Source organism: Ursus americanus, chromosome 14 (genome assembly GCF_024610735.1).
Source record: "Ursus americanus isolate L20-20 chromosome 14, mUrsAme1.1.p, whole genome shotgun sequence".
NCBI lineage: Eukaryota > Metazoa > Chordata > Mammalia > Carnivora > Ursidae > Ursus > Ursus americanus.
Window position 1 is genome coordinate 51,886,863 of NC_142140.1, and position 17,561 is coordinate 51,904,423.

General features: G+C 57.5%; 1 protein-coding gene across 2 annotated transcripts; it reads left to right on the top strand.

The window, feature by feature from the left end:
• The first annotated feature begins 9,591 nt into the window (after positions 1-9,591).
• Positions 9,592-17,471, top strand: ELAVL3 (ELAV like RNA binding protein 3). 2 transcript variants are annotated; one of them, XM_045774549.2, is made up of 6 exons: positions 9,592-9,805; positions 10,132-10,235; positions 13,652-13,805; positions 13,966-14,191; positions 15,122-15,160; positions 16,595-17,471. In XM_045774549.2, exons 1-6 carry the CDS (start codon positions 9,601-9,603, stop codon positions 16,944-16,946), a joined length of 1,080 nt encoding a protein of 359 aa, XP_045630505.2. In that variant the 5' UTR covers positions 9,592-9,600; the 3' UTR covers positions 16,947-17,471. The 2 variants fall into 2 exon arrangements, with proteins under 2 accessions (XP_045630505.2, XP_045630506.2); XM_045774550.2 differs by having other exon boundaries at positions 16,616-17,471.
• The last annotated feature ends 90 nt before the right edge of the window (positions 17,472-17,561 follow it).

Sequence of the window (17,561 nt, forward strand, 5' to 3'; positions counted from 1 at the left end):
TCCCTGCCACAGGCCCAGGGTTGGGAAGTTGGGAGCCTGGGAGGCCACGGGACATCTCCCAAGACTCAGGATCCTGATGCCCACTCCTAAATCTCCCATAGAACACGTATTCCCCACCGTCAGAAAACTCAGGGGCCGCTTGGGGAGACGTTCAGAAGACCCCTAAATAAGACATCTACAGCTGTGACAAATGCCGTGCAGGAAATAGAGTGATGTTAGTTTCTGGCTGTTTAAATTGGTGGTCAGGGAGGTCCTCTCTGAGATGGTGGCATTTGAACATAGACCAGAATGACAAAGAGGTTCCGTCCCTGAAAAAAGCTGGAGGAGGCAAATCCCAGGCCGAAGGAACAGCCAGTGCCAAAGCCCTGAGGTAGAACGGCTCGGCGTGTTCCTGGAACAGGAAGCCGCGGTGGGGAGGGGAGTTGGCAGCGACGGGGCGGCTGCCCTGGCCCCATTTCCCGGAGGAGGATGCTGAGGTCGCCGCCGCCTCCTGTCGGCCGCCAGCAAGACAGGCGGGGAGCGATACGAGGCCGGCGGCCGCCAGGTGGCGCGCAAACTGCGTGGGCCCTGGTGGCTGCAGCCACGTGACCCCGGGGACCGCAGCCGCGAGCCTGGGCACGTGCCCGAGGGAGCCCTGTGGCGCCACTCGCAGATTGGCCCCTTGGCTCCTCACCAGCTCGTGGGGGCGGGGCCGCAGCTAGGCTTCATTTTACACTTTGGACCGGGTATTGTCCCAACCAGGGACGGAAGTGTCGGCGAGGATGAGCAAGTCCGGCCGCTGGGGCCACCCACGCGAGCTCCCCAAATCCCCCAGGGCTCAGTCCCCTTCGCTATCCCTGCACGTCCAGAGCCAGCAGTTTCCATGGAAACCGCAGCAGGGTCTGCGCGCCCGGGAGGAGCTCCCCTCCCGGCACAGGCACAATTTGCAATCCGATAGGAGCCGGGAGGAACACGGGATGGGGAACAAGCCTTCGCTCGGGGTCTCTATGTTAGACAGCCAGGTCGCCCCGGCAAACCCAAGAGGGGCCACCCGGGGACCTGCAACGCCACCGCCCAGATTGCGCGGGCCTCCGTGATTGGCCTGTTCTCTCCATCAGCGTGGCAGTGCTCTCTGCTGCGCGCTCTCTCATTGGCTCAATCTCGAGGGCATCCTCCCTCAATTGGTTCTCCCGAGGGCAGTCCCTGATTGGTCAAATTAGGCTCTCCTCGCTGGGTTTGATGGCATTCTCGGACAGTCTGGAACCTAAAAGGGCGCGCAGGGACGAGAATAGGGTGGAGGCTGCGACTCCCGGATTAGGGGCCCCGTGCTACCCAGCCCTCAGCGCCCTCGGCCAGACCGTCGGGCCGCTGTCTGTGGTGCTGAAGTCTCATTCGAAAACGACCCTGCCCTAGTGAGAACACTTCCTCCTGCCTGATAGCCGTCCCGACGTAAACGTGTCCTTGAGCCCGCACACCAAAGGAGGCTGCACCAACTGCTATTGCTTGAAAGAGAAGCCAGATTCCCCCTAGCTGAGAAGAAGCGTGACTCCACAGGCAGGCCAATCCTGAGCTCGGAAAGCCAGGACATTTATACAACAGATCCACCCACCCAAAATTTATGGGGTCTGAGAAGGCCCGGTGGTTTCCCGGAACCGCAGCGCGCCAGTGGGTTTGGCCTGGAATCCTAAGCCCCAAACTTCTTCACCCCCTTGGAAAAGTGCCTAGTGCCCTTGTACTACGGGGTGCCAGTCCCCACCTTTCTAACGAACCTTTTGAACCTAACCCATTCAAAAGCCGCAGGGTCCCAGTTCCTTCTGCAGGCAGACGAGAGCCCCTGCCACCGCCACCGTTCTCCATTGGTCTTGGGAGGCTACACCTGCTACCCCCAAATCTGGGGACCTGAGCCTCTGCTCATAGAAATCTTGGTTCCTCGTCCCTTTCCAATCTTCTTGATGGACAGCAACTCCGGAAGTTCGTCCAATCGGGCCACCGATATCTCCTCGCTGTCTTCGCCCCAAGAGCTCAGGGTGTTGGACAGAGGAGAGGAGCCTTCCCTGTCTTTCCGGCAGAAAGCCTGCCCGAGAAGGGACGGCAAAGCAGAAAGCAGAGTCCACGGGGGCAAAGGGGCCCGAATCTGGCAACCCGAGCCCCCAGGGCGTGCTTTCTGGGGGTGCGGAGTCCCAGCCAGCGCGCGCTCGCTTCCACCTGCCGCGCCGTCGGGCGCCGGGAGGAGGCGGGGCTCAGCTGCCGCAGCCAATAAGCGACGCCGGCTCTGGCAGCTGCTCCTATAAAGGGCTGGGGGCGGCGGCGGCGCGGCCCAGAGCGCGGAGCGCGCAGCGCGGGCTGGAGGGTGGGAGGGAGGGCGGGCGAGGGGAGAGGACTGAGCATCCAGGACCGGACAGGCCCGGCCGAGGGGCGGCGGCGAAAGGCAGAGCGCCGCGATCTCTGTCAGGAAGCGCAACCTCCCCGGGCCCCGCGGGGCCGCGCAGGGGGCGTTCTCAATCCCGCGCCCGCTCCCTCTTTCCATCCCCTGCCGCCCGCAGGCCACCCCGGGGCCCGGCTATCCGCGCGCGCGTCCTCGGGCTCGGGCCCGTCCCCGGCCCTCGAGGGAGCCGCCGTCTTCATCTACACCTCTGCAGCGGCCGCGCCAGAGGCCGCCCGGGCAGGACCCCGGCGTGAGCATCGAGCGCCCCCCAAGGAGTGCACGACCCCCGGAGCCGCCCTCAACACGGACCGCGCCCGCCGGGCACACAAGAATGGTCACTGTAGGTATTCCCTTGTCGCTGAGATGGAACCTGGTTGGGGAGGGGTTAGGCACAGGCTCCGCGGAGATGGCGGGGGGTGGGGTGGGGGGGTAGGACCAGGCCTAGCTAGGCCCCGGTGGGGGGGGTAGGACCGAGCCTCGGGGTCTGAGAGTGGGCTGGGCCGCACCCATAGTGCTGGGGGCGAATAGAGCCTGGCCTGAGAGGCCTTAGGGAGCGGAACTCCGATTCGGGGAGGCGTCCTGCGGCGCCCTGGGGGCGGGATTGCCCCCCTCCAGCAGGCCTGATGGGGGAGGGGCCGCAGCAGCGGAGGATGCCTTCTCCATCCAGGCCCGGACCCCGCAGGCCTCCCAGGCAAACGCAGGGCCCCAATCACTGGTGCTGGGCCAGGACAAGGCGGCAAACCGTCCCCGAGAACCCCGGGAAAGCGGGTGGCGTCGGATCGCGCGCCCCGGGCAGTGGCCGCGCCCGGGGAGCCGGGCGTCTCGTCCTCGAGCCCGTCGACCTTGCGGCAAGCGGGGAGGGGAGAGGAGGGGGCGCGCCCGGAGGCCCCGCGGGCCCGCCGCCGCTGCCGCCGCGTCCCTTTGTTTCTCGGAGCTTCTTAGCGGGCCGTAGCCTCGCGCGGGCGCCTCAGGCTTCGGGGAGGGGGAGGGGAAAGGAGGGCCCGCGGCGGGGGGGGGGGGGGCTTCCTGACTCCTGGGCCCCCGCTCCACAGGGAATGGGGCAAGGAGCTCAGGGATGTCCCCTAGGCCAGGTCCAGGCGCCCCACCCCGCCAGGGCTCTGGGCCTCGGGGTGACCTTGAGAGCGCCCGCCCGCCCGCGCCGCTCGCCCCACTGCCGGTGCTTTCAGCAGCTACCGAGCTGGTCAGCTCCCGAGCCTGCGGCCACGCCCGGCCACGCCCTGTATAACCACGCCCCTGCCCCGCCCATCTGGACCCCGCCCCCTGGGGCCCCCAGGGCCCGGCCTCGCCCGAGCCCTCGGATTTCCACTCGGCAACCCGGGCGTATCCCGGGGGCGGGGCTGGCCAGTCCTAGCCCCACCCCGGCTCCACCCCCGCCCCCGCCGCGCGACTCCGCTCCCCGCGCCGCCGCGCGTCCTTTGTCTGGTCCCAGCGCCCAGGCCTCCTTCTTCCGTACTTACTGTCTTTCCGGTCTGTGTGTGTGTGTCTCTGCGCACTGTGTCTCTTTCTGGGCCTCTTCTTGGAGTTGTGGCGAGCACAGTGGGTGGAGGGATGCTCTGCACTCCCTTCCTGCATGGGACCCTGGGACCCGCCCACCTGGCTCCCTGCTGTGTGACCTTAGGCAGGCTCCCTCTGCTCTCTGGGCCTCAGGCTGCCAACCCAGGTGCAGGAATGTGCGTGCAGCCTCCTGAGGACCCTCAGAACCCCCACAACAGCCCAGCATCGATTCCTCTGATCTGTTCCTTCATTTGAAAGAGGGAAACTGATGCACAAAGGGGCGAGGGTGTGGTCAGAGGTCACGCAAGGGCCTTGAAGCCCTGGAAGGCCTGGTTACTCCCCTAGAGGGCACTCAGGCAGAGGTCCACCATGGGGACAGGCTGGGAGGAAGTGAGGGGATAAATTGAGACAGTGAGAGCCCTACATGGAGGGAGAAGGACCCAGAAGTGGAGGGCCTAGTTAGCACCACGTGGTGGCCCAGCCTTACCATGCATAGTCACTCAATGCCCTATTGTCGCCAGTACCCAGGCATCTATCACTGTGACTGGGGCGAGGGGGCACAGCTGGGGCCAAAGGGGTCAGTCACAGGCGGGTCTACAGAGCACGTGACTGCAGGTGTGTACCCTGCAAAATCCATTTGTCATATGTGTGTGCAATGGTGCAAAAGAGTTGGCAAAAGAGAGAGGGAGGGGGGACAGATGGGTTCAGAGGGGAGAGAAGGACAGAGAAACAGAGGGGGGAAAGAAGGAGAGAGAAACAGAAAGAGGGAGAGAACCAGAGGAAAAGCTGAAGAGACTGGGAGGGAAGGTTCTATTGCTCCCACTTGGTCTCTGCCTCCCCATCTTGGATACCCTCCTCCCCTCTGAGTTCACCCCTCCACTCCTGACCTGGGACAGCCCTCCAAGGTCCCTGTGATCCCCGAGTCATCCCAGGCCACGCATTTGCTGTGGGCTGGGGCCGGGCGGGTGTGGTCTCCACCAATCCGATCCCTATTAGCGGCTCAGCCGGCTGAGCTGCAGAGGAAACGCGACACTGATCCTGCTAAGCTCTGGCACAGATGGGAGGGAGATGGGGTGCTGGGGAGATTAGTAGGCTGGGTCTCAAGATCCCAATTACCTTTTAACCCCATCCAAGTTGAGGACATTTGGGGTGGCTCTGTAGGCTCTGGGATAATCAGATCAGTGGTCAAACTTCATCACTACCTCTGCTACCGGTCACTCCCAGGCAAATCACAGGTCCCTCTGACCCTCAATTTGTCCATCTGAGAAATGGAGATGATCTCTGGCTTTCAGTGTGGTTTTGGGAAGTCAATGAAACCTTTGCACCTGCTCAGTGCCTGGCACATGGTAGGAGTTCCAACGCTGGGATCTGCTGTGTCCTGAAACAGTGTTTTGTGTACTGATAATTATTGGGGGGGGGGCTCCCCAAGCAGACATTATCAACCAGTCACAGAACTCTAGTTTGCCGAGCCCAGAAGGGAAATCAGAATCCATCTTCGTGCGTGATGAACCTTGGTGCCGTATCTTTAGTGGAGGGACAGAGGCCCAGGGAGACAGTGTGAGTGTCAGAGGATACACAGTAAGAAGGTTGGAGCCAGAAGCCAGCACATGGTGGCAGCCAGTAAATGCTTGTTGAATTGAATGGGTAGATTCAGCGAACAGAGTGGGTTTAAATGTAGTGATGCCTAGGCTAGGTGTAGAGTACGGGCTCAGTTTCACTTTGCTCTTATTTTTACTACTGTTATTAGCCTTTTTGTTAGTAAAGTGGGCTGTGATGTCCAAGCCCTGGACTTGAATTCTTGATCCACCATTGGCATGCTACCCAGCCTTGTGTAAATCCCTACCCCTTCATTGAGATTCAGTTTCCTCTTCTGCTAAATGAAGGAAAGAGTCCCATAATGATCAATGTTGGAAGAATTGCCCAGAAATTTTCCCATAAAGGATTTTGTCTGGCACAGAGCAGGGCCTCGATACATGGCCATCAGTAAAGTATTAACCTTCTGAAACTGGATGCGGATCCGTAGCAGGCGTTCCGGCTTCATGGCAGGCGCTGGGGGCAGACATTGCTCATCAACCCAATGTGTGTTCCTGCTCAGTCTGGACGTGGCTTCAGAATAATTCTCCCGGAAGCCCCCGGACAGCCGCTCTTAGCCAACTGTGGATACAGGGGAGCTGACCCTCCGTGCCATCCTTTTACTAAGAATAAATGGAAAGGAAACAGAGGCTCAAAGAAGAGCTAAGATCATCCCTGAGGACACACACCTGTAAGGTGGCAGAGCTGCCCCCACGCATTTGTCACTGTCATTAAAAACAGCTCTGAAGTCCAACATAGCCAGGTTTGAAATCGAATTCCCCACTGATATCACTCAACGTCTCTGAGCTCGGTTGCCTCACTTATAAAATGGAGAATGTGTTGCTGTCTCTAAAGATGATTGGGAGACATAAGTGGAAGGATGCCTGGAAGCACTTCACGCAGTGCTGGGCACACAGAAGATGTCAGCTGGGGCAGGACCAGTATTAATAACAGGTATTACAAGGCAGGGATGGCAGATATGACAAGCTGCTTCCTGTGACTGTGCCCACGGCAGACCTGATCCCAGAATGCTTTCCAGCTGCACCCACGTATGGCGTTAGTGCCTTCCCTGGGGTCACTGTGCCAGTAACTTGGAGTTTGCAGCAAAGTGGAGCAGAGACCCAGAAGCATATCGGAGGACACACAGCTGAGAAATGTTAGAGCTAACCCTGTTCTTCGGTTGGCAGTGAAGTTGAAAATATGGACTCTGGATCCAAAAAGCTCCTGTGAAAATCTCCGTTTCGCCATTTATAAGCTGCGTGACCTTGAGTAATTTTTAAAACTTTGCTGAACTTCACTTTCCTCATCTGTTGTCTTTGTCAGCTCAGCTCAGCTCAGGCTGCTCTCATGAAATACCATAAACTGGGGGGCTTAAACAACAGACATTAATTCTCATAAATCTTCTTCTTCTGGAGGCTGGGAAGTCCAAGATCAAGGTACCAGCTGAGCTGGTTCCTAGTAAGGACTTGCTACCTGCTTTGCCGATGGACATCTTCTTGCTATGTCCTCACATGGCGGAGAGAGAGATCATCTCTCTCCTGTCCCTCCCCCCCTTTTTTTAAAGATTTTATTTTATTTATTTGTGAGGGAGCGAGTGAGAAAGAGAGCACAAGCTGGGGAGAAGGGGCAGAGGGAGAGGGAGAAGCAGGCCCTCTGCTGAGCAGGGAGCCTGGCATGGGGCTCGATCCCAGGACCCTGGGATCATGACCTGAGTCTAAGGCAGATGCTTAACTGACTGGGCCACACAGGCGCCCCTTTCCTGTCTCTTTTTGTAAGGACATGAATCCCATTCATGAGGGCTCCACCCTCGTGACCTAATTACCTCCCAAAGGCTCCACATCCAAATACCATCACATTGGGGATTAGTTTTCAACATATGAGTTTGAGGGGACACAAGCATCCAGTTCGTAACATCTTAAACAGAAGAATTAAGCTCTCTTTTCAGGGTGATTGTGAATAAGAAAAAAAAATAATAAACATTGCCTGTAGAGGGCTTTGCACTGTGCCTGGCACACAGTAGGACCAATATTGGGAACAAGTATGATATTATATTTTGGGTCAGGGATGGCTGAGATGAAGTGTACATACTGACTCCTTCTAATTCTGTAGCCTCAAAGACCTTGCTAATCAATCACAGTGATCTCTCCTGCTGAAACTGAATATGGCTTCTAATCCTTCCTAATTCATCCCTTTAGGAAAACCCTACCAATCGATTTGATTTTTCAAGTGAGGACAACCCATCTGCCAACCATGCCATTGGAGAAAACCTAAGGAAATGTTGGCTATTTTACCTTCCCATGCCCATGACAAATAATCCCAGCACTGTTTCCTACTGAGCACAGATGTGGCTGTAAAATTCTTCTCTGTGTGGTCCTTATGTGTAAAATAGATGTAGAATATATTTGAAAATTGCTAAGGAAGTAGATCTTAGAAGTTCTCATCACAGGAAAAAAAAATAGAACTATATATGGTGATCGATGTTAACTAGACTTATAGTGGAGATAATTTTGCAATATATACAAATATTGAATCATTATGTTATACATCTGAAACTAATGTAATATCATATGTTAATTATTTAAAAATGGAAATAGGGAAAAAACGTTAATTAAAATTCAACATCCATTCTTTAAAAAAAAAATCTTGTTAGGATACTAGGAATAAAATTAAACACTCATAACATAAAAACCCACAGCAAAAATCAAATTTAACTGAGCAGTGTTTAATGCATCTCCTTTAACATCATGAATAAAAAAGCCACTATCACACTGTAACCCCTGCAATAAGACAAGAAAAATAAATAACAGGTATAGATTGGAGATAAAGAAATAAAATTGTCATTATTTGCTGGTGTTATTATGCTGTACATTTAAATAGCTCAGGGGCATCTAGCTGCCTCAGTCAGTAAAGCATGCAACTCTTGATCTCGGGGTTGTGAGTTTGAGCCCCATATTTGGTGTAGAGATTACTTAAAAATAAAATCTTTTTTTAAAAGATATTATTTTTATTTTTATCTTTTAAAGATTTTATTCATTTATTTGAGAGAGAGAGAGAGAAAACACGAGCAGGGGGAAGGGCAGAGGGAGAGGGAGAAGAAGACCCCTGCCAAGCAGGCAGCCCCATGAGGGCCTCCATCCCAGAACCCTGGGATCATGACCTAAGCCGAGCCGAAGGCAGATGCTTCACCGACTGAGCCACCCAGGCGCCCTTATTTTTTGTTTGAGAGTGAACGAGCGAGCGAGAGAGCACAAGCTGGGGGAGAGGTGGAGGGAGAAGCAGACTCCCCACTGAGCAGGGAGTCAGATGGAGGGCTCAATCCCAGGACCCCAGGATCATGACCTGAGCCAAAGACAGATGCTTAACCAACTAAGCCACCCAGATGCCCCTTAAAAATAAAATCTTAAAGAAAAAATAATAGCGGCCTCTGCGTGGCTTAGTCGGTTGGGCATCCGATTCTTGATTTCAGCTCAGGTCGTGATCTCAGGGTTGTAGGATCGAGCCCCACATCAGGCTCAGTGCTGGGTGTGGGGGGAGTCTGCTTGAGATTCTCTCTCTTCCTCTCCCCCTGCCCCTCCTCTCTCTCTCTCTAATGAATAAATTTTTGAAAAATAAAAAAAATAGCTCAGTGGCAAAACTGGGGGGGGGTGTAAATGCCTAGTGGGGAAATTATTCAGGAAGCAAAAGGAATATTAACACATTTGGGATAGGAATTCCCTTTGGTGGGAGGAGGGCAGTACATGGTCAGGAAGGAGCTTATGAGGACTTCAAAGCTAATAAAAATGTTATATTTCTTATTGTGAAGACAAAAGTGTTCATCTTATTATTCTAGAAATACACAGACTGTTATTAGACAAACAGGCAAATAGCAAACAGACATACATGGCATCTATATATGGAATTTTTCACAGTAAAATCACATGTAAGGTGCTTGCCTAATGCTGAAGGAGTGGAAGGGATTGTTACTATACTTGTCCTCTCTCCATGTTTAAGCCCATGTCAGACATGACTGATCCATCACCACTGAGCCGTTCCTCACTCCCACTGATGCCTGTGTAGGGACTGGGCCGTGAGCGGGTGTGGCCTGTTGTCTCCAGCAGATACTCGGGGCCATGGAGTCTCAGGTGGCGGGGGGCCCGGCCGGCCCGGCCCTGCCCAACGGGCCACTCCTTGGTACAAACGGAGCCACTGACGACAGCAAGACCAACCTTATCGTCAACTACCTGCCCCAGAACATGACCCAGGACGAGTTCAAGAGTCTCTTCGGCAGCATTGGTGACATCGAATCCTGCAAGTTGGTTCGGGATAAGATCACAGGTGTGGCTGCTGGCAGGTGGGGAGGGAGGGGACAGAGGTGGTAGTCTCAGGAGTACAGGTGTGATGGGGGCAGGTGGCACCCTGGGGGATCTGAGGTGTGATGGGGAGACAGGTGTGACCCATGGTAGGGTATCTCAGGGTCAGTGGGGTTGGCAGGACTCTGGGGGATCTGAAGTGTCCTTGAGGGCAAGTTAGTACTCATGGGGAACAGTAAGGTGGGGATCTTGATTCTCATAACCTTGAGTGATGGCAGTCAGCCTCTCAGGACTGGGTCTGGGAGGACACTGATAGGTCTGGGGAAGTCATCATCCTGGTCCTGCCCACAGGGCAGAGCCTCGGTTATGGGTTTGTGAACTACTCTGATCCCAACGATGCAGACAAAGCCATCAACACCCTCAACGGCCTCAAACTGCAGACGAAGACCATCAAGGTTAGTGCCCTCATTTCCCTCTGCTGCCCATCCCCCGCGACTGCCCATCTGCAACAGTCCCCAGCCCCTCTTACTACTGTCCACTTGGACTGCCCCCTTCACTGCCACTTAACCCCTACAGCCACCTACCCTCCCCACACACCCTTTTCCCCACTACCACCCAACATTTTCCATGGCTCATCCCCTGAATAGTTAAAACTCTCCGCTGAGTTCCTAGCTGGGCACCTGGGGCCCAGTGGCTCTGCCTCTCTGAAACTCAGTTTCCTTATTTGTCAGTGAGAATATCAGCTTCGCATTCTCTGGTGGCTCAGGGAGGTAGCCATGCCATTGGCCGGAGAAGAGTGACCAGGGTCTGATGGGCAGTCCCCCTTGCCTTTGTCATGGAAATGGGGGAGGGATGGGGGCCCATCCGCCATCTGGAGCCTAATTAGGGTCTGAGAGGGCGGGATTAGGGGCAATCCCCTCCCCCACCTTTGTGCAATGCCCCTCCCCCCACAACCTCCCCTCTCAGCAGCTGCAGCTGGGACTCTACTAGCCCAGATTCCCTGGGGGGGATCGCCATGGAAACGCCCCTCTCTAGGTATGCCTGGGGGTGTCTGGACTCCACCCCACAAATCTGCTCTGGAACCTTGGGGGAGGCTGAGCTGGGGGTGCCCATCTGGCCCCTGGTTCTCTCTGGGAACAGAGGTGCAGGAATCTCTTCCTCTTCCCATTGTGCGTTGTGGGAGAGGATGAGGTCATGACCTAACGGGTCCCTCCATGGCCAACTAGACTCAGAAGCCCTGGGGCATGAGAGTGACAAATCCAGAGGGCCACTGTATGCATGCAGTGCAGTGAGTGTGAGTGTGAGTGTGTGTGTGTGTGTGTGTGTATGTGAGATGCCCTGGGCTGTGAGCCATTGTGTTTGTGGGACACCGGGACTGTGTGTTGTCACATGAGTCTGGCTATTACAGACCGCGGGTGTGTCACTATGTGTCTGTGGGATGTGGGTTTATTTCACAGGTGCTTCGTGACGCACTGTGACTCTGGCTGTGACCCGGCGGGGCTGTGTGGCTGTGTCTGGTTGTGACTGGGTGGTTGTGTGGGTGTGTCTACCTGTGCCCCATTCGGGGTGTGGGCTTGTGCGGTGGTGACAGGTGTGTGGTTCTGCGACTCATACTGTCTCTGGCTCTGTCCCAGAGCCTCTGGGGACGTCTGGGCAGCCTTGAGTCACCCTTTGGCTGGTGTCGGCCCTGGGGCTGTGCAGAGGGAGGCACGGGGCGGCCTCGTGTCTGTGCGTGCGGGTCTGTGTGTCTGCCTGGGTGGCACTGTTGTACGGTCGCTCCGACTGGATGCTCTGGCAGATTTTGCCCACGTCCTGTCCTGGTGAAGGGGTGTGGCCAAGCACACACCCAGGTGAGGGACCCGGTCAGCCCCCGTTATGGGGGGATGGAAAAGACCCCCGAAGACCGGCTCGGTGCCTCAAATGACCCCTGAGCCCAAACGCCCACCCAGGAGCTGAGGCCCGTCTTCGCCTCACCCCTAACTCTGATTGTCAACAAGCCCTCCCCCCTCAAAACTCCCAGCCCCGTGGGCCGGAGTGGAAGCCATCGAGTACGTGGCCATGATTTTGAATGACTATTACGGGAAAAAGAGCAGCCGCTGGGTTTGTGTGTGTTTCCTGGAGGACCCCAGGTGCGCGCGATTGCATTAATTAGCACCCCTCCACCTCCAGCCCAGGGGCGCCCTCACCTGACCCACGCCCCGCCCAATGTACTCCTTTTGTTAGTTTTTTAATTAGTCATTTCTGATGAAGTGCTCTGCCCTCCCAAATCACCATGCCGAACAAAAGCCAGACCCTTGACAATGACCCTTATCTACCCAGAGGTTAATTTAGAAGGATTCAGAAAATAGTGGCAGAAGTAAGTGGAAAGAGAAGCTTGTGCCCCCAGTGCCCCTGCCAGCTCTAGGTCAACCTGTTAGCATCTGGGGGCGGCCCCTCCAAACTGTGTTTCCAGGACACTGATAAGCACACAACGAGAGGGGGTCACACAACTGGCTGCTGTGTAAATGGACTTTTCTTTCCCCCAGTTCACAATACTCACCACTGTTTCTGGGAAATAAATACACACGTCCGCCATTTTTTAAACAGCTGCAGAGAGTTTCATTGTGCGGCTGGACCATAATTACTGACAGAAATCGAATGGCGGTACTAAAACATGTCTTCTTCACCACTGAGAGAAGTGCTTGCAGACAGTGCTAGGGGTGGGGCGGAGGACCAAATTCAGACGGAAGAGGACAGGGAGGACATTTCAGCTGAGACTGGAAGAAGAAAGGAGAGGAAGGGCGTTCCAGGCCGAGGGGAACAGCCAGAGCAAAGGCCCTGGGGCCGAAGTGTGCCTGGTGTGTTTGGGCAACAAGGAGGAGACTCGTGTGGCTGAAACAGAGCAGTCTGGGCAGAGATGAGAGTGAGGGGGTGGGGTGGTAGGCTGGTTATGCAGGACCTTGTGGGCTGTGAGAAGGACTTTTACTCTGGGGAAGGTGGGAGCCACAGAAGGTTCCGAGCAAAGGAAGGCTGTGCCCTGACTCAGTTGCTCACAGGCGCCCTCTGGCAGCTGTGGAGGAAAGAGACTGGGGAGGTTAGGGCGGGAGTGGGGACCAGAGTAGAGGCTGCTGTGCTGGTCTGGGTGAGGAAGGGTGGGAGGTGGGCCAGGAGGCAGCAGCAGAAGTGGGGGAAGTCTGTGGACTCCGGGTAATGAGGAAGAATCAGCAGTGCATTGGATGTGGGTGTGAAAGACGGGCACGAGGGACAAGGGAGGCTGGGGACCTGAGCACCCAGGAGGACGAAGCTGCCATTACTGAACTGAGGCACAAGCTGGGGACAGTTGGAAGCTGGATGCAGCCTCACCGAGTGTGATCCACTGTGAGACCTCGGGGGGTGCCCAGAGGCAGGTGTCAAAGGTACGCAGCTTGGGGGTCAGGCCCGCACTGGGGATGGACATTTGGGAGTCATCAGCATCGAGCTGGTGGCTGAAGACCTGAGCGACGCTGATGGCCCCAATGTGGTCAGAAAGAGCAGGGCCAGAGTCCCGGGCTCACTTTTCAAAGGAGCGGGAAATGTCATGTTGACGGAAGGTATGGCGTGAGAGCAGGAGCTGGGGACTCGGGGTCCTCAGGGAGACATCTGCCCCCCCAGGGCCCAGCGACAGGTTTCCCTCACCCCTGTATGTAGGCCAGGCCACATTATCGGCCATGGCCGTGTCCCCCCGCTCAAGCCCTGGCCGGCACCAGCCACGGAAACTACTTGAGAGATAGTTACTGAGGGAACAGATGAGGCCCTTCTGCCGCTTGCTGACGGTCAGGACGTGGCCTCACTCTCCCCATCTGTGAAAAGGGTCTTCCCCTCACCTCTGTCCACCTGGCCCACCCCCCTCCAGGTGTCCTATGCCAGACCCAGTTCTGCATCCATCCGAGATGCTAACCTGTATGTCAGTGGACTCCCCAAGACCATGAGCCAGAAAGAAATGGAGCAGCTCTTCTCCCAGTATGGCCGCATCATCACGTCTCGGATCCTGGTGGACCAGGTCACAGGTCAGGCTGCCGGGGACGATGCACTTGGCAGGGCACTGGGCGAAGGCACGGCGGGGGGGCGGGGGGTGAAATGGAGAAGGCGGGCAGGGCCAGGGGCAGAAGCAGGTGAGGGGGTCACAAGAAGGGGCAGGGTCCTCATGACGCCCTCACTCCCTGGCAGGCGTCTCTCGGGGTGTGGGTTTCATCCGCTTCGACAAGAGGATCGAGGCCGAGGAGGCCATCAAAGGCCTGAATGGGCAGAAGCCACTGGGCGCCGCGGAGCCCATCACGGTCAAGTTCGCCAACAACCCGAGTCAGAAGACTGGGCAGGCCCTGCTCACTCACCTCTACCAGTCGTCAGCCCGGCGCTACGCAGGCCCCCTGCACCATCAGACACAGCGCTTCCGGTAAGCCCCCTGCCACCCCGCCCCCAGGCACCCTGGACCCCCACATGCTGGGGGCCCAAGCCTTGCAGCCCCCTACCCTGAACCTCATTCCTCAGGCCAAAGGGACACTGGGAGGGTATCCGCACGCCGGGGCCACTGAGGGCCGCAAAAGGGAAATGTGTGAGTCTGTCAGATGTTGAGGCCAAGCCTTGTACGCAGCAGGCACTCAATGTATGCAGGGCACTGAGTGTATTAATGGTATTAAGAGTTTATTTTTTGTAAAGATTTATTAGAGAGAGAGAGGGAGAGAGTGCGGGGTGGGGGGGAGCAGAGGAAGAGGGAGAAGCAGGCTCCCGGCTTCTGCGAGCCCGATGCGGGGCTGGATCCCAGGATCCCGGGATCATGACCTGAGCTGAAGGCAGACCCTTAACGACTGAGCCACCCAGGTGCCCTCGGTATTAAGCATTTTCGAGTCACCTGATTGGGGCCCCCCTGTCTCAGGGGTGGAGCTCCCGCGCTGCCTCCAGGTAGATATACTTATGAGGACAGGGCTTGTCTTGCCTGTACTTTATGAACAGGGACCCTGAGGCACCAAGAGGTACTGTCACTTGCCCAGCCCAGGCACTGCCCAAAAGAGACCTGAGAACCTCCCCTTCTGGGGACCTGAGCCCCGCAGGGTGGGGGCAGGCGAGTGGGGCGGGGTAGGCTGGGGTGGGGAGGACAGGACACGGGGGCAGGCCAGGCAGCGGCAGGGCAGGCGAGAGGCAGTGCCCGAGTGACCACGGTTCCGTGCCAGGCGGTGTCCAGCCGGGCGGGGAGCAGGCGGGTGGGGGCAGGGCCGGGCTGCTGGCCTGCTGGGTGGGGGCGGGGAGGGCAGTCGGGCCGGCTGGCGAGCGTCACAGCTGGGGGTGTGCCCAGAGGCCACGGGTGACCACCCTTTTGCTTCCACAGGCTGGATAATTTGCTCAACATGGCCTACGGAGTCAAGAGGTAACAGTGCCCCCGCCCCGCTGCCCCCAGCTCCCCACTGTCCCTCCTTGGACTCTTGCCCCAGTGCACCCCCTCCCCCTGCCTCCCCACCTGACTGCCAGCTTAGCTGCGTCTGCCCCCTGTCTGGGAGGGGTAGGGGCTGTGGAGCCTAGTAAATGCCTTGAAAGAGCTGCTATGGAATTCGGGCCCAGAGGGCCTGTCCAGGGCGCTCTCCAGCCCAGGGAAGGGGTCCCAGCCTTGGGTCTGGTCACAGCCAAGCCCCCTGGTTCCCATGCTAAGTCTGAGCTCCGTCTGCAACAGCTGACGGTCTTTGCTGAGGGTCACAGAAGGCCCCCTCTTACCCCATAGTCTGGGGTGGACCTTGAGGCCCACACGACGTTGTCCACATCCCTGACCTGTGAGGGTCCCTGTGTTTACCGCGTCATGAGCTGTTGAGCACGCACTGAGTGTCCGGCGCTGGGCTCGGGGCTGGGGACCCAACGTGGCCCAGCCAGACTTGGTCTCCCATGGAGACGACATGACGTTGAGCACAGTGCTTGGCACATAGTGAGCGCTCAATAAAAGGTAGCCGCTCTTGCGATTCTGGTTACTGTTGTTCATTATCTCAGTCTAGTGGGGAGGAGACAGACAACAGCCAACTGGGCCGTGAAGGGGGCAGGAGAGGGGCTGACGGGGACCTGCCGAGACTGCTCACGTCACCAAGGCGGCAGCACCTGTGCGGAATGGGGGAGAAGGGAGCAGGCAGTTCGTCCCCAGGGGTCACACCGAATGGGTCAGACCCGGGCCCCCCCCTGAGCTGAGCCAGGCCTGGGAAGGGAGGGAGGCTGTGAGGAATGAGGGTGGAGCCAATCCTGTCTGTTCATTCATTCGGTCCCTCCATGGGTCAGTCAACAAACCCTCCCAAGTGCGGCTGCGCTCAGAGCTGCTCCAGGCTGGGGCTCCACAGGGAACAGAACCTCACAGGGAAAGGGGAGTGGATGCTAAATACACAATATGAGCAGGAGAAGGCTGGCAAAGGGCAGAGGAAGGCAGCGGAGTGCCGCCCTTCAGGGTGGGGTCGCCGGGGGGAGGGCGGGAGTTGGGTGGGAAAAGGTGCCAAGGGAGGGGTACTTGGTCAGGAGCGGGGAAGGGGCCAGAGGTCTACAGGGCCAAGGACCCTGTAGGGTCAAAGGTTAGGGGGTCAGGGTGTAGATGGAGACTCCTGGCAGGATTGTGGGAGAGGGCCTGACATTCAGGAAAGGTCAGAAGTCAGGCCAGGGCTACATGTCGGGACGGAGATGCAGGTGGGGTCAGAGGCAGAGGTCACGAGGCCATGGCAGAGTCAGGACAACGCAGGGATCACTGACCGGCCGGCAGTCCCGACAGCATCAGGGGTCGCAGGGGCTCAGGGGTGTGCCGGGGGTCAGGGCAGAGCCCGCGTGACCCCCAAAGTAGTCCCCTGTCGCTCATCGCCAGGTTCTCGCCCATCGCCATCGACGGCATGAGTGGCCTCGCGGGTGTGGGCCTGTCGGGGGGCGCGGCGGGCGCTGGCTGGTGTATCTTCGTGTACAACCTGTCGCCGGAGGCGGACGAGAGCGTGCTGTGGCAGCTGTTCGGGCCCTTTGGGGCGGTCACCAACGTCAAGGTCATCCGCGACTTCACCACCAACAAGTGCAAGGGCTTTGGCTTCGTCACGATGACCAACTACGACGAAGCGGCCATGGCCATCGCCAGCCTCAACGGCTACCGCCTGGGCGAGCGCGTGCTGCAGGTGTCCTTCAAGACCAGCAAACAGCACAAGGCCTGAGCCGCCGCCGCCCGCCCTCCCCACCCTCCCCGGGCAGCAGAGAGAGAGAGAAAGAGAGAGAGAGGGGCCCCGAGAGAGACAGCGCAGGCAGACCACCGACGGCACGAGGGCCCCGCGTCCCTGCGGAAGCCACAGGGTGAGCACTCGGGGTGGGAGAGTCTGCAGGGAATGGGGGGTGCCTGGGGGTCCCCCAACCCGTCCTCCTGCCCCCACCCCAGGCTGGGCTGTTTACTCTCTCGTCTTGGTTTTGTTCATGGCGATGGTTTTTGTTTCTTTTTTCGGCTAAAAAGAAAGCAGAGATGTGCCCCCACCCTACCTTCGACCACCCTCCATGGGATGGCTTTGCGGGGGCGCTGGGGGTGCCCTCCAAGACCCCCTTGCCCAGGCCTCCCCAACACCTAGATGAGCCTGAGGGGAGGGGGAACAGGTTTAAAAATCCCCAAAAAAGCGAAACGGAGGAGGGGTGTGGGCATCCCTGGCCCAGAGCCCCTGGATGGAGTGTGAGGAGCAGGGGGAGGGGCTGGAAACAGAAACAAAATGAAAAAAAGGGGGGGTGGGGGGGAAGAAAAACTCTATTTTTGTAAAAAGGGAAAAAAGACCTCGTGGAGAATTTTT

Coding starts and splice junctions, on each gene's coding strand:
- ELAVL3 (XM_045774549.2), top strand. CDS start 9,601: ATGGAGTCTCAGGTGGCGGGGGGCCCGGCCGGCCCGGCCCTGCCCAAC. Junction 10,236..13,651: donor TGCAGACGAAGACCATCAAG/GTTAGTGCCCTC, acceptor ACCCCCCTCCAG/GTGTCCTATGCCAGACCCAG. Junction 14,192..15,121: donor CATCAGACACAGCGCTTCCG/GTAAGCCCCCTG, acceptor TTGCTTCCACAG/GCTGGATAATTTGCTCAACA.